At 42.8% G+C, this 13,384-nt stretch overlaps 1 protein-coding gene across 2 annotated transcripts; it reads right to left on the bottom strand.

The window, feature by feature from the left end:
• Positions 1 to 722: 722 nt before the first annotated feature.
• OEP37 (chloroplast outer envelope protein 37) lies at positions 723 to 6,066 on the bottom strand. Of its 2 annotated transcripts, none has more exons than XM_086497056.1 (7): positions 5,798 to 6,066; positions 5,114 to 5,490; positions 3,869 to 3,958; positions 2,438 to 2,605; positions 2,223 to 2,317; positions 1,452 to 1,572; positions 723 to 1,134 (listed from the first exon to the last, which is right to left on the bottom strand). In XM_086497056.1, the coding sequence occupies exons 1-7, from the start codon at positions 5,841 to 5,843 to the stop codon at positions 1,003 to 1,005; spliced, it is 1,029 nt and encodes a 342-aa protein (XP_086353182.1). In that variant the 5' UTR covers positions 5,844 to 6,066; the 3' UTR covers positions 723 to 1,002. The 2 variants fall into 2 exon arrangements, with proteins under 2 accessions (XP_086353182.1, XP_086353183.1); XM_086497057.1 differs by lacking the exon at positions 5,798 to 6,066 and adding an exon at positions 5,579 to 5,780.
• Between the last annotated feature and the right edge of the window lie 7,318 nt (positions 6,067 to 13,384).

Below are 13,384 nucleotides of genomic sequence, written 5' to 3'. Positions count from 1 at the left end.
AAGGAGCTCGTACAACAAAGAATCTACGAAGCCATCGTTCAAAGATCGCTTGTCCGTACTTGGAGCGACTGTGAAAACACTCTACGAGTTGTTTCGTGTTCATGCTTTTTACAAAAACTCCATCATGGAGGAGTTTCACATTCCAAGTACAGACGGAAAAGGAATTGAGAGTTCGTCTCTCGAAATTTCCCGCACAAGGAAGCGGAATCTAGAATGGTCTATGGAGTTTCGCATTCCGAGTAAAGACGGAAAAGGAATTGCGAGTTCGTCTCTCAAAATTTTTTTCTCTCAAAATTTCCCGCAAGAGAAGGAATCAACCATCGAATCTAAGAAATCGAACAGAGGGGTTTCTCTAATTCTTGTGCTTGTAAAAAGATCCTCCCCAATAATGATTCTCTTCAAGGGGGGGACCAACCATCTGGTCCCCAAGCCATCTGGTCCCCAATGATGTGACGATCTTCTCCCTCAATCTCTTCAGGGTGAGAATTTATTTATTTTCAGCTTATTGATTGTTTGTTTGCTGTCCCGTTTGTGACATCCATGCCTGCTTATTGACTCACGCCTGATGTACTCTCACAAACTTCACAGAACAGACCAAGTCGGTAAAACAGAGATGCATTTCCCCTCAAAGCTGAAAAGGGACTAACATCCCAACTCAACCACAATCAAGCTCTTAAACTGACTCAACCTTCTGAGTTTATCACAGCAATATCAAGGAACCATAACTCAAACATCAAGGCTTCCATTGCTTTTTTCTTCCTTTTAAGGGCTCTTGTACAATCAATTGGTGAAAAAGGGCTCCTTTCTAAATGCCTGGACAAAGTATAACTACACCCTTTGTTTCAACAAGAACACGGTAAAACTACTCAAGCATACAAGTGTCACATGATTGCTCAGAAAAATTGTGGCGGTTGAAAACGCCTTCAAAGTATTCTTACAAATTACGCCGTCTAATGCACAGCTCTGGGATCCTAAAAATTTCAAAGTGAAGAATTCTCCAAATCACAAGTCCCATCTCTTCTTCACTTTGAAGAGAATAGCTGCCGAGTTCAAATCATCTTGAGGTACTTGAAGCATAACTTGAAGCTTAATTTTCCTCGGTGCTTGTTTGGCACCAGACTCTTCTTTGCCAACCTGAGCACAAACATATCACTTAGGTAATAAGAGACCATCCAGAACAGGAATAGCAATCCTTGTGCAAGCACGCACACATACTTTAATTTTCCTCTTGCCTTTCCGAATTGTGTGAGATCATTCAGCAAATCACTAAGGTAAGAAATATCCATGGAAGCGGTGAGACCATCCCCAACGGGAGTAGCTATCCTTGTGCAAGCATGCACACAGACTTTAATCTTCCTCTTGCCTTTCCGAATTGTTAAAGATCGTGAGGAAAGTACATTTTCCTTTGATAAGGGAAAGTGACATACAAGAAAAAGCGACTTTTAACATACCCATGCTGATGCCCAACCAATCCGTGCCTCTGAGTCGTAACCAGCTTTAAGCTTAAAATTCTCGTTCGGCTTGTGCTTGAAAACAGTACTCCAAGCAGTAGAATCAAAGTTGTACAGATAACTGAAATAGGACAAAGGTTGCATTAAGTGAGGCAATAAATGTACACCCTCACGAGGTCATTTAAGCTTAGAAAAACACAAAAAGAATATACCTAGATGAATCTAGGATAAGCCCAGATTCACCTTTACAAAAAAAGTGCAACTTATAGACTCATACTGGTCATCCACAAGACAACATAACCATCAACTCCAACATGCATAGTATTGACTAAATACTACTACATCCCCACTAGCGTCGTCAGTGCCCAATAGTGGGTCTGGAACTAAGTACCAATATAGCACACAATTTTTCAGAAACTCTTCATTTTAAAATAACACCTTACCTACTCTAAGCAAGAAACAATATGCACTGATATTATCTAAGTAAAACTATATGATAATAAACCCAAAATATAAAACAAAAAGAAACTAAAACAACAGACCAGGAAAAACAGCAAACGCAAACTCCCCTCGTTTCCTAAAGAAAATGATGTTGCGTTGGGAAAATTGAAATTTCCCAAGACTGAACGTGCACAACCCTCCTTAAAGAGAACACAACACAAACGAAGAAAAAGAAAAAGGCAGTCATGGGGATCAACACAATTTTGAGGCTCTGCTTTTACACAATTGCCTAGAGATCATCAGGAACAGTACAAAAAAAAGTCGTCATACCTCAACTTGTTGGCACTATCAAACTGCCGCTTGAAGGCAAGAGTCACTGTTTTTGTGGGCACCGATATTGATGGTGCAATGGTCATCTCTGAGTCCTGTGAACATGCTAAAATGGCTGCTCTTAGAATTACAAACTTCATAAATCTGCGATACGTTGTTGCTAGGTATTGTTCCTGGAATTACATGGCTGTTCCTTGGGACACTTGAAAGCACACCTTATATTTGTATTTCAAGCCCACTGTCTCATCGCGATAATCAGCCACAGCGAATCCGTTGAGAATCTTTCCACCAACGAAGCCATTTATAGAGACGCCCCTCCCCTCTTCTCTCTGTTCCTCCTCCACCTTGACCTCGCCCAAAGGAAAGATTAAGGACACTCTTGGCTGCAGTCCAAAGCACACGTCAGTACATCGTATGGCTGGTGAGTAAACATTCAGCAGAAGACGCAAGCTGCCAAGTTAGGTTCCAGTCTCTTTACAGAAAATACAACATACTACCAGACAACCACACCATCATCAGCACCCAACAGTGAGGTGCAGAACAAGATATGCATGTATCCGAATAAACACACACACACACACACACACACACACGAGCATACATTATTCATATAAGGTCTGTATGCTTACTTTCTGTCATGGCTGTATGTCAAATGCATGAGTTTGATCCAATACAACTCAAGTCTCAGCCTGATGAGTTAACCTAATAATAGCATCTGCAATATAACAAACAACCATATCTATATAGCACATATTTTGTTCAAGATCGGTATATGCCCTGAAGTCCAATCTTTCCCCAAGTATCACTTGACGTTAATTCGTTGTTTGCAGTGAAATGCCACTCTCCATCCTTCAAGCCAATATGTCAGACAATAGCTTTCCTTACTTAATGGATCCTTAAATATGTGTCAGAATCTTTTAGCCTTTCAATATGTTCCATTGCGAATGTATTACCTTTCTCAATAGAGACAGTCAAACAAGTGTTTGCCGGTTTCACATTAAAGACAACCCACATATGTTCCATTGCGAATGTATTACCTTTCTCAATAGAGACAGTCAAACAACTGTTTGCCGGTTTCACATTAAAGACAACCCACATTCAAAGATGGAAATTTCACAAAAAAAAACTGTTTCCATGCAAGAACTTAACATGAAGCCCCATCAAGCTGGCACAAATCAGAATTACTAGGGATGGCAAAAGAGCCCTCTCAAAATTTCAAAATTCTTCTTTGATAGGAAGCACTTAGGACTGAAGAGACTTTCAAGACTGCGTAAAGAGAAGTTGATGATAAATGTCTGTTTTCTCGCTTAGTGCAAAGGCTTGACTTTGTGTGCTCTAAGACTGATGTTTTTCCTGCAACTCTTTCAGTTTGACATCATCCCCAAAGCATCAAGGATGTCCATTCTATGCATAGAACATATAAACACCACCATGATCTTTTCAAAACTCAGCTAGTCAATTCCATTCCTAAATTTCAGAAACACAGCATAGCAGAGTGGCTTTCCTGCTTCTATTCTAGTGTAATTGACTAGCTGCCTCGTCTGTGAGAATTCATTGGGGCGGTAATCTTAACATGAGCACATGAAGACAATTATGAGATAAGAACAAAAAGATACTTGAATTAAACCAAGCAGAAAGACGAATACCAGCCCTGCTGCCGGCACATCGTAGCCGATTTCAGCTTGATAGCTGGCATCCGCAGAGCGCGCTATGAGTTTCACCTCTCCTTGCTGCGCCTATTAACAGAAGTTGGAATATTACCCACAAATACATTGAAGGTACAACAGTTTCGCAGCATATCATTACCCATAGTTGTGTCTACCTATGGTGAGCGTGCATGCGACACACCAAATTTCAATTACAGGCTTCATTTATCAAAAGTGCGAAAAGAAAAGTTTTCTCTCATTGTATTGAGCATGAAAAATGTGAAAACTCTAGTAGTCCATCAGTGTACAGGTTCATGTGAAACATGGCTATATAGAGCCAACGGGTGGCAAAATACTGCAGGTAGCAAAGAAGTTCAAACTTCAAATAGAGCCACATCTGGAAAAATCTCGATTGCAAACTCTATAGCTAAGATAGTGTAGTCTAAATCATCAAAACTCACAGCTGGCATGGAAATAGTGATAGTCCCATTAAATAGTAAGAATTATAGTGGAGCCACAATAAGAAGCTGCAATTGCACACCATCTTCAGCAAAGGATAGGTGCAAGTCCACTGGCTCATAATTCTGAAACGCTTGATTTTGTACCAATACAAAAGCGAAAAAGAAGGGCTATTTTGGGAAGCGCAACCTTTAGTTTTTGACTTATACGCAATGTGAATCAATATAAAAGCTCAACTAAATTGAGCTAGAGGCTGCATCAATTCGCAAACATACACAAGGCATTTCACATTTAAGTCATAGCCAATGCCGACACAGTTGCTGAGTTAAAAGGAGTTAAAAGTTATCCTATCACAGCTTTGGATGAGAACGGTACCAGGCGCACCATGTTGTCCTATCAGCAAAATGGAAAGCTAAAAATGCAAGCCTTTCTTCTTGAGGAGAGGAGGCGATCTATTGAACTGCTCATCATGGAATATATCCTTCCATTCCCATACATAGAATAGATTCTCCACTATGCAGAAAATACACATGCATCATATAGCCATATGGTCTGGCCCTACCACAACTCAACTTGGCTCAAATTCCCATTCCGATGAATAGAATAAATTCTCCACTATACAGAAAATACACATGCATCATATAGTCATATGGTCTGGCCCTACCACAACTCAACTCTATACAGAAAATACACATGCATCATATAACCATATGGTCTGGCCCTTACCACAACTCAACTCGGCTCCATTCCAAAAAAACCATAGCAAACAGGGATAGGGAAAATTACCCTGATGTCTCGCAAATACTTCATCTGGACGCGTGAACCGAGGTTTCCAACAGCAGTGACGAGGGCATTGCGATCCTCATGATCATACAAGATGGAGAGGTGCTTTGAAGAGAAACCAACGATGGGGGATCGAATTTCACCTGCCTGCTCTCGTTGGAAGGAGGCCTTGATCTTGGCAAGACCATCAAGGAGGCGTGCAGAAATCTTGTTCACAAAGATGCTTTCCTCACTGTCATACTCTGTGGAGACCTTGAGGGCTGCATACTTTCGCCAATTTCCTCCTTCCAGAGGCCCTTTCTTTATGCTGTTCAAGACCTGAGGACTTTGATGAAGAGAGTCACCCATCTGAAGAGAAGGAGTGGAAGCACCGCTCTCTTCTGAGCTCCCATCAAAACAAGACAACAGATGTGAGACAGAAAGCACAAAGAAGCACGATCGAAACCACAGGAAGAAGAATGCGCTTACAACAGCAGAAATTATCGCCGGGAGCGTATTGCATGCAATCAAAGACGGGTTTGTGGACAGTCAAGATGCATGTACATGAATCAGCGATGGGTAATGTTGCTGAAGATGCATGTGGCTCAATGGCGAAGTTGTGGGCAAAATAACAAGGACGGGAGATCGGAAAGAACAATGCAGTTGAGCTGAAGAGAAAAGAAAGAGAAGAACAGAAAGGTGACTTGCCTGGCGATGGCGGGGCTGCAGGTGGAGGCAGGGATGAGCCCCCCATCTCGCTCTCGTCGTTGTTGCTTCTTGTCCCTCAGATTAAGGTTTAGAAGATGACGACAAAGACATTACAACTCCATTTTCTTCCATCCAGCTTTCAGCTACGAATGATGTTTTTTTCTCCCCGCTTTGCCTTCGCTGCCCAGAGCCCACCTTTCCACGCTCTTTTTGCTGTCCCATTAGTTGTCCTAGGTACACACAAACTTCTCATTAAAGCATTTGGATTCCTTCCATAGCCTAGAAATTGCTTGTGTACTCGTTGTCCATTTGTAACTAAAGGAATGTTTTAGGAGCTTGTATTCTTCATTCTGCTCTTTAGTGGAAAGATTTTGGCTCTAATGTTTTTGACGGAGTACGTTGGCATCAAATTTAGGGCTTTTTCACACCCACACAAACACTTAAACCACCAGGCTAGGACATGTTGTTTGAATATCATTCAAGGAGAAATGTCTCACATTTTTCTTTGTTTACACTTTTCTATGTGTATTATCAATAGGCAACAACTCAAAATTAAGACCCCGAGAAAATCCACTATAGGTATTTTTTCTTTAGTGAGCCTTTCTTGCTTTAAGACAAGCATAAATGCGTCCAAAGGAGTTAGCTTGGTTGTTTGAGCATTTATCCTTGGTGACTAGGGTCATCGGTTCAAATGCGATCAAGTGGCCCATCTTCATTTGTATGCATTCTCGTGTTGAGGCACGGCAAGAAAAGGATCCTTCCATTCCTTAAGAAAATTGCGTCGTCTCTCTGTCTCATTCTCTATCTCTCCTCCACCTACGACCCAGCTTGGTTGGTATGGACCAATCTCTCTCTCTCTCTCTCTCTCTCTCTCTCTCTCTCTCTCTCTCTCTCTCTCTCTCTCTCTCTCGTGCGCGACCCAACTTGGCTAGCATGAACACTTCGATGTAGCATCACCTCCCCCTTCTCTCTTGCTATGTGTAGCATGTCCACTATCCCAACAACCCTTTCCAACCTAGATTCTATCCCCACCACACCTCAATCACTAGTAACCCTCCTCCTCCACACATTCAGCTACCCCTATCATGATCAGCTCCAGGAGGTTGCACTATTGGAGCTGCAAATAAACGACACACACACACAGAGAAAGAGATATTTTGTGCTTCAACAATGTTACACAATCTCGCAATAGCCAAGCGAAAGTTGTCATAATAATCAATATCTAATTCTCCTAAATGATTTTCTCATATTAAACTGATCATTTAATGTGGGGAAGTGCCAGGGGAGAAAAGGCTAGAATATTGGTTAAGCTAGCAGACCGACCACAATAGGGATCCAAAGGAGGGAAAATAGGGATCCAAAGGGGGGGCCATCTGCAAAAGAGCCATGTGCAACAATGGGCTAAAAAGACCCTAAGGTTCAGCCCATTAAGACTTCCAGAATGCTAAGGTTCCAAAATTCAAAGGTTGTGTCCAAAGGTCAACCCTAGGGAAAATTGGATGCTTTGTGTGTGCCCTAAAAGTCTTTGCGCATCCCTACATGGGAGGGGGCAAGCCCTAAAGGTAGGGGATGAGAGAGAAAGTCACACACACACACACACACACACACACACAGGCTCCCTTTACACAAAGGGAATGAGGGACACATGTCAGCTCCCTAGGCCAGATGCCCACAAGGTGTGACCAATTCCTATTGGATGACCCTTGAAGTGGACCAATGAGAATTAAGCTAGAGTAAATCTAGTTTAATTAATTTAAAAACATTTATTAAAAGAAACCAATGAGAATTAAGTCTCCTAGAAGACTATTGGGCAGTCTCCCAAGGGGTCCAATGAGCATTCAGGAGCCCCATGGCTTGCCTGATTCCTATTGGCCAGGAGGCAAAGGGGTCCAATGAGAGTTTAGTTTAATTATTTAATTATCTAAAGCTCTCACAAAAGGGGAAAGGGGGACACATGTCAGAAGGCTATCACTTATGCTGCTTAATTGTGATTGGCTTGACTTGGGGAGGGCCAATGAGGCTGCAGGAAGAGCAAATAGCAAGGGGGCTCGCCCAAGAGAGAGAGGGGGCTGATTTTTGCAAGGCATTATCACAACACACTCACACACAATCTCATGTGTGAAGCAAAGAAGACTATCTCTTCCCAAGCTTTAATGGAGAGCTCATCACCTACTCCAAGCTTGTGAGATAGAAGCCTACATCAACACTCTCTTGGCATGTGGATGCAAATCCAACCAAGAGCCAAGCTTCAATGCATGTTCATCTCCTCTACCAAGCTAATTACTAAGCTAATCTATGCTAATATGAGTGATTATATGAGGAGATGTACATCTTTCTCGTAAGATACTCCTTCTTCCTCTCAATCTACTCTCATACCCTTCTAGCTCTCACCATCTTCGAAGGTGTGTGAGGTCTTGGGTCTGAGAACGGGGATAATTCAAGTTGTGTTTACTAAGTGTTTTGCTTAGTGCATGAAGCTTTCATCTTCATTGCACTAGCTAGTCTTGAAGGAACACAAAGAATTGTATTGTACCATGTCTCTCTTGATGGGAGAAACCATAATACAAAGCCTTTTGGAGGGGCGATCGGCTCCATGCAAATCCGGTCCTCAACTGTTGTCAATAGCTTAATTTCTCTCTCTTTTGAAAGTATTGTCGATACTATCTAACTAGGTGTTATGCTTTTTGTTGCTCTCTCCACCCAAGCACTCTTGTAATTCTCATTAGGAATCTATTCTAATGAAATGCCCACTATGTTCATGCTCATTTCCGCTACACACAAGTCATTAGGCCATTAAATGTTACATTGGTATCAGAGCTCAAGGTTTCTCTTTTCTTGCTCAAGAAGGGAGGTCCTCAAGCTAGCTACAAATGGTTGGTATTATTAATTGCCTGTGAGTAAGTAGAATAGGGATTTTTCAGCCTTGCAGTGCGCCTGCCTTTGTGCAGTTAACGGGGCATCACCGTCGAGAGCTATGGTCTTAATAGTGGAGTCCTACGGGGCTTGCCTACGGCTTAACCACTATTGAGCTATTAGAAGCTTCATAGGAGCTGGTGTTGTTTTGGTGTTGAAAGACCCTATCTTCTATTCCTTGCAATTAATGGTATTCGAGCCGCGGGTACAGTAGCTTGAGTGCTTTTTGTAAAGGGGTAAAGAGGAATAGCAACTAAGGCTTGAAGTGCCAAAGTACACCTAAAAAGTTTACAGCTAAAAGTTGTTAGAATGGCTGACAATAGTAAAGAGAGTGAAATTAATGTTGATAACTTCGATTTTGCTCATGAGCAAGCTACTAATGATGCTTCAATGCTTGTTAACTATCTTGTTTCTAGGCTTCAACAAGCCATGGGCAATCCATCTCTCCAAAGTGAAGTGCAACGGCAGCTTCGTGCTCACATGATTCTTCAAGCTAATCACCATGGCGAGAGAACACCTAGGAAGCTTTCTTGTGAGACTACCAAAAGAAGTCTTTCTCCGATTCGGGAAGAAGAAGAGAATCCTTATGAAGGGCTCAAGAATTTACTTCTTGATGATGTATCTCCTTCCCAAAGGAGAACTCAAGAGCCTACACCGAAGGAACGAGAAAGAAGCGAGTCTCCCGCCACCTCGGCGGAGATGGTTCCACGAAGATGGCGGGATAAACGCTCTCCATCACCACCAAAGAGGAGAAGACCATCGTATTCTTCTCCTCACCACAACTCAAAGAGGGATGATAAAAAGCAAGAGAAGAAAAAGGCGAGAAAGAGGACACCCTCTTCTCCATCTTCTTCATCCTCTTCCTCTTATGAAAGCTATGGTGAAGACGACAAAGATCAGGACAAGAAAAAGGCGAGAAAGAGGTCACACTCTTCTCCACCTTCTTCAAATTCTTCACCTCTTCTGAAGAAAGTGATGGTGCAACTTTTGAACCATCAAAAAGAAGAGGCCATAAGAAATCCTATGCCGCATGGAAGAGGTCGTCCAAGCTGAAGAAATTCAAAGAGGGGGGGAAGAGCATCTCTTTCCTTACCTATGATGGTACCTTTGGTGCCACGGACAAAGTCTTGGCCTTTATCCAGCAATTTGATGCGGCGTTTGGAGATGAGGGCTTCACGGAGTCCTCTAAGCTATGCCACGTAGCTATGCACTTTCAAAAGTCCGCCAGACAATGGTGGTCTAGCCTACGAGCCAACGGTGAAGCTCCACGAAGGTGGAAGGCTTTAAGAGCCTCCATTATGAAGCAGTTTTTGGCCACCGATGCCAAAGACAAAGTACTCACCGAATGGTGAAGCTTAAAACTCTCTCCCAATGAATCCATCCACAAATATGTAGACAAGTTTTGGGACTTACAACTCAAAGCCACCGTCTTCAAAAAGTTGGATTTTGGAGAGCAAAAGCAACAATTTTGTGCGGGCTTAACCGAAGAAATGGCGGAGTATGTCAACTCCCAAAGGCCACGTACCATATCAGCAGTAATACACCATACTATGGTGGCCTCTCGAATCAATTTCCAAACGGGGGTTAAAAGAAATAATAAGGCCTCGGAAAACAAGGGTTCCAATGAGCCTAAGGGGAAGGACAATATCCAAAAGTCTCCTAAGTGCAACTCCAACAAAGCTAAAGAGAAGGGAGTTTACAAAGGTAAGAATAAACTCTCTCCTGAAGAGCTTGAGCGTTATCGTAAGGCTAACCGGTGTTTCAAGTGCGGCGAACAAGGGCATGCGTACCGCGCTTGTCCCCAAAAGAACAACCGCCAAGATCCTCCTAGAGCTTCCTTGGTTGAAATCCAAGAGGAGGAGACTCACCAAACTCACCACAAAGGATCTCCTCTATGCCATGCTTGGGGAAAGGTAAGAGAACATGATGCTTTTATTCTCTTTGACCCTGGTTCTACTCACAATTTTATATCTATGGAGTTAGCCACCAAGCTAGGCATACAATCCTACGAGATGGGAGATGTCCTACCCGCAGACAGTGCCTTCAAGGGGCAAGAAGCTTCAGTCACTCCCTTAATTGGGAAATTGAGGCTTCATGTCGAAGGCTATGTGGACAAAGAGGACTTCTTTATCTCTCCTCTCAAGCATCAGGATGTAATCCTAGGGGCACCATGGTTTGACCGCCTGGCTGCCGATGTTAAATTTCCTGAAAGGAGAATCTCCGTTAAGTTGTCATAATAATCAATATCTAATTCTCCTAAATGATTTTCTCATATTAAACTGATCATTTAATGTGGGGAAGTGCCAGGGAAGAAAAAGCTAGAATATTGGTTAAGCTAGCAGACCGGCCACAGTAGGGATCCAAAGGAGGGAAAATAGGGATCCAAAGGGGGGGCCATCTGCAAAAGAGCCATGTGCAACAATGGGCTAAAAAGACCCTAAGGTTCAGCCCATTAAGACTTCCAAAATGCTAAGGTTCCAAGATTCAAAGGTTGTGTCCAAAGGTCAACCCTAGGGAAAATTGGATGCTTTGTGTGTGCCCTAAAAGTCTTTTCACATCCCTACATGGGAGGGGGCGAGCCCTAAAGGTAGGGGATGAGAGAGAAAGCCACACACACACACACACACACACACACACACACACACACACACACACACAGGCTCCCTTTACACAAAGGGAATGAAGGACACTTGTCAGCTCCCTGGGCCAGATGCCCACAAGGTGTGCCCAATTTCTATTGGATGACCCTTGAAGTGGACCAATGAGATGTAGCTAGAGTAAATCTAGTTTAATTAATTTAAAAACATTTAATAAAAGAAACCAATGAGAATTAAGTCTCCTAGAAGACTATTGGGCAGTCTCCCAAGAGGTCCAATGAGCATTCAGGAGCCCCATGGCTTGCCTTATTCCTATTGGCCAGGAGGCAAAGGGGTCCAATGAGCGTTTAGTTTAATTATTTAATTATCTAAAGCTCTCACAAAAGGGGAAAGGGGGACACATAGCAGAAGGCTATCACTTATGCTACTTAATTGTAACTGGCTTAACTTGGGGAGGGCCAATGAGGCTTCGGCGAGAGCAATTAGCAAGAGGGCTCACCCAAGAGAGAGAGGGGGCTGATTTTTGCAAGGCATTATCACCCACACACTCACACAATCTCATGTGTGAAGAAAGAGAAGACTATCTCTTCCCAAGCTTTAATGGAGAACTCATCACCTACTCCAAGCTTGTGAGATAGAAGCCTACATCAACACTCTCTTGGCATGTGGATGCAAATCCAACCAAGAGCCAAGCTTCAATCCATGCTCATCTCCTCTACCAAGCTAATTACTAAGCTAAGCTATGCTAATATGAGTGATTATGTGAGGAGATGTACATCTTTCTCGTAAGATACTCCTTCTTCCTCTCAATCTACTCTCATACCCTTCTAGCTCTCACCATCTTCGAAGGTGTGTGAGGTCTTGGGTCTGAGAACGGGGATAATTCAAGTTGTGTTTATTAAGTGTTTTGCTTAGTGCATGAAGTTTCCATCTTCATTGCTCTAGCTAGTCTTGAAGGAACACAAAGAATTGTATTGTACCATGTCTCTCTTGATGGGAGAAACCATAATACAAAGCCTTTTGGAGGGGGGACCGGCTCCATGCAAATCCGGTCCTCAACTGTTGTCAATAGCTTAATTTCTCTCTCTTTTGAAAGTATTGTTGATGCTATCTAACTAGGTGTTATGCTTTTTGTTGCTCTCTCCACCCAAGCACTCTTGTAATTCTCATTAGGAATCTATTCTAATGAAATGCCCACTATGTTCATTCTAATTTCCGCTACACATAAGTTATTAGGCCATTAAATGTTACATTGGTATCAGAGCTCAAGGTTTCTCTTTTCTTGCTCAAGAAGGGAGGTCCTCAAGCTAGCTACAAATGGTTGGTATTATTAATTGCCTGTGAGTAAGTAGAATAGGGATTTTTCAGCCTTGCAGTGCGCCTGCCTTTGTGCAGTTAACGGGGCATCACCGTCGAGAGCTATGGTCTTAATAGTGGAGTCCTACGGGGCTTGCCTACGGCTTAACCACTATTGAGCTATTAGAAGCTTCACAGGAGCCGGTGTTGTTTTGGTGTTGAAAGACCCTATCTTCTATTCCTTGCAATTAATGGTATTCGAGCCGCGGGTACAGTAGCTTGAGTGCTTTTTGTAAAGGGGTAAAGAGGAATAGCAACTAAGGCTTGAAGTGCCAAAGTACACCTAAAATTGTTAGAATGGCTGACAATAGTAAAGAGAGTGAAATTAATGTTGATAACTTTGATTTTGCTCATGAGCAAGCTACTAATGATGCTTCAATGCTTGTTAACTATCTTGTTTCTAGGCTTCAACAAGCCATGGGCAATCCATCTCTCCAAAGTGAAGTGCAACGGTAGCTCCTTGCTCACGGGATTCTTCAAGCTAATCACCATGACGAGAGAACACCTAGGAAGCCTCCTTGTGAGACTACCAAAAGAGGTCTTTCTCCGATTCGGGAAGAAGAAGAGAATCCTTATGAAGGGCTCAAGAATTTACTTCTTGATGATGTATCTCCTTCCCAAAGGAGAACTCAAGAGCCTACACCGAAGGAACGAGAAAGAAGCGAGTCTCCCGCCACCTCGGGGGAGATGGTGCCACGAAGACGGCGGGCTAAACGCTCTC

Source organism: Adiantum capillus-veneris, chromosome 23 (genome assembly GCF_014529385.1).
Source record: "Adiantum capillus-veneris isolate H3 chromosome 23, ASM1452938v2, whole genome shotgun sequence".
NCBI classification, from domain to species: Eukaryota; Viridiplantae; Streptophyta; class Polypodiopsida; order Polypodiales; family Pteridaceae; genus Adiantum; species Adiantum capillus-veneris.
The sequence above is the reverse complement of the archived record's forward strand: the minus strand, read 5'-3'. Positions and strand labels throughout refer to the sequence as shown.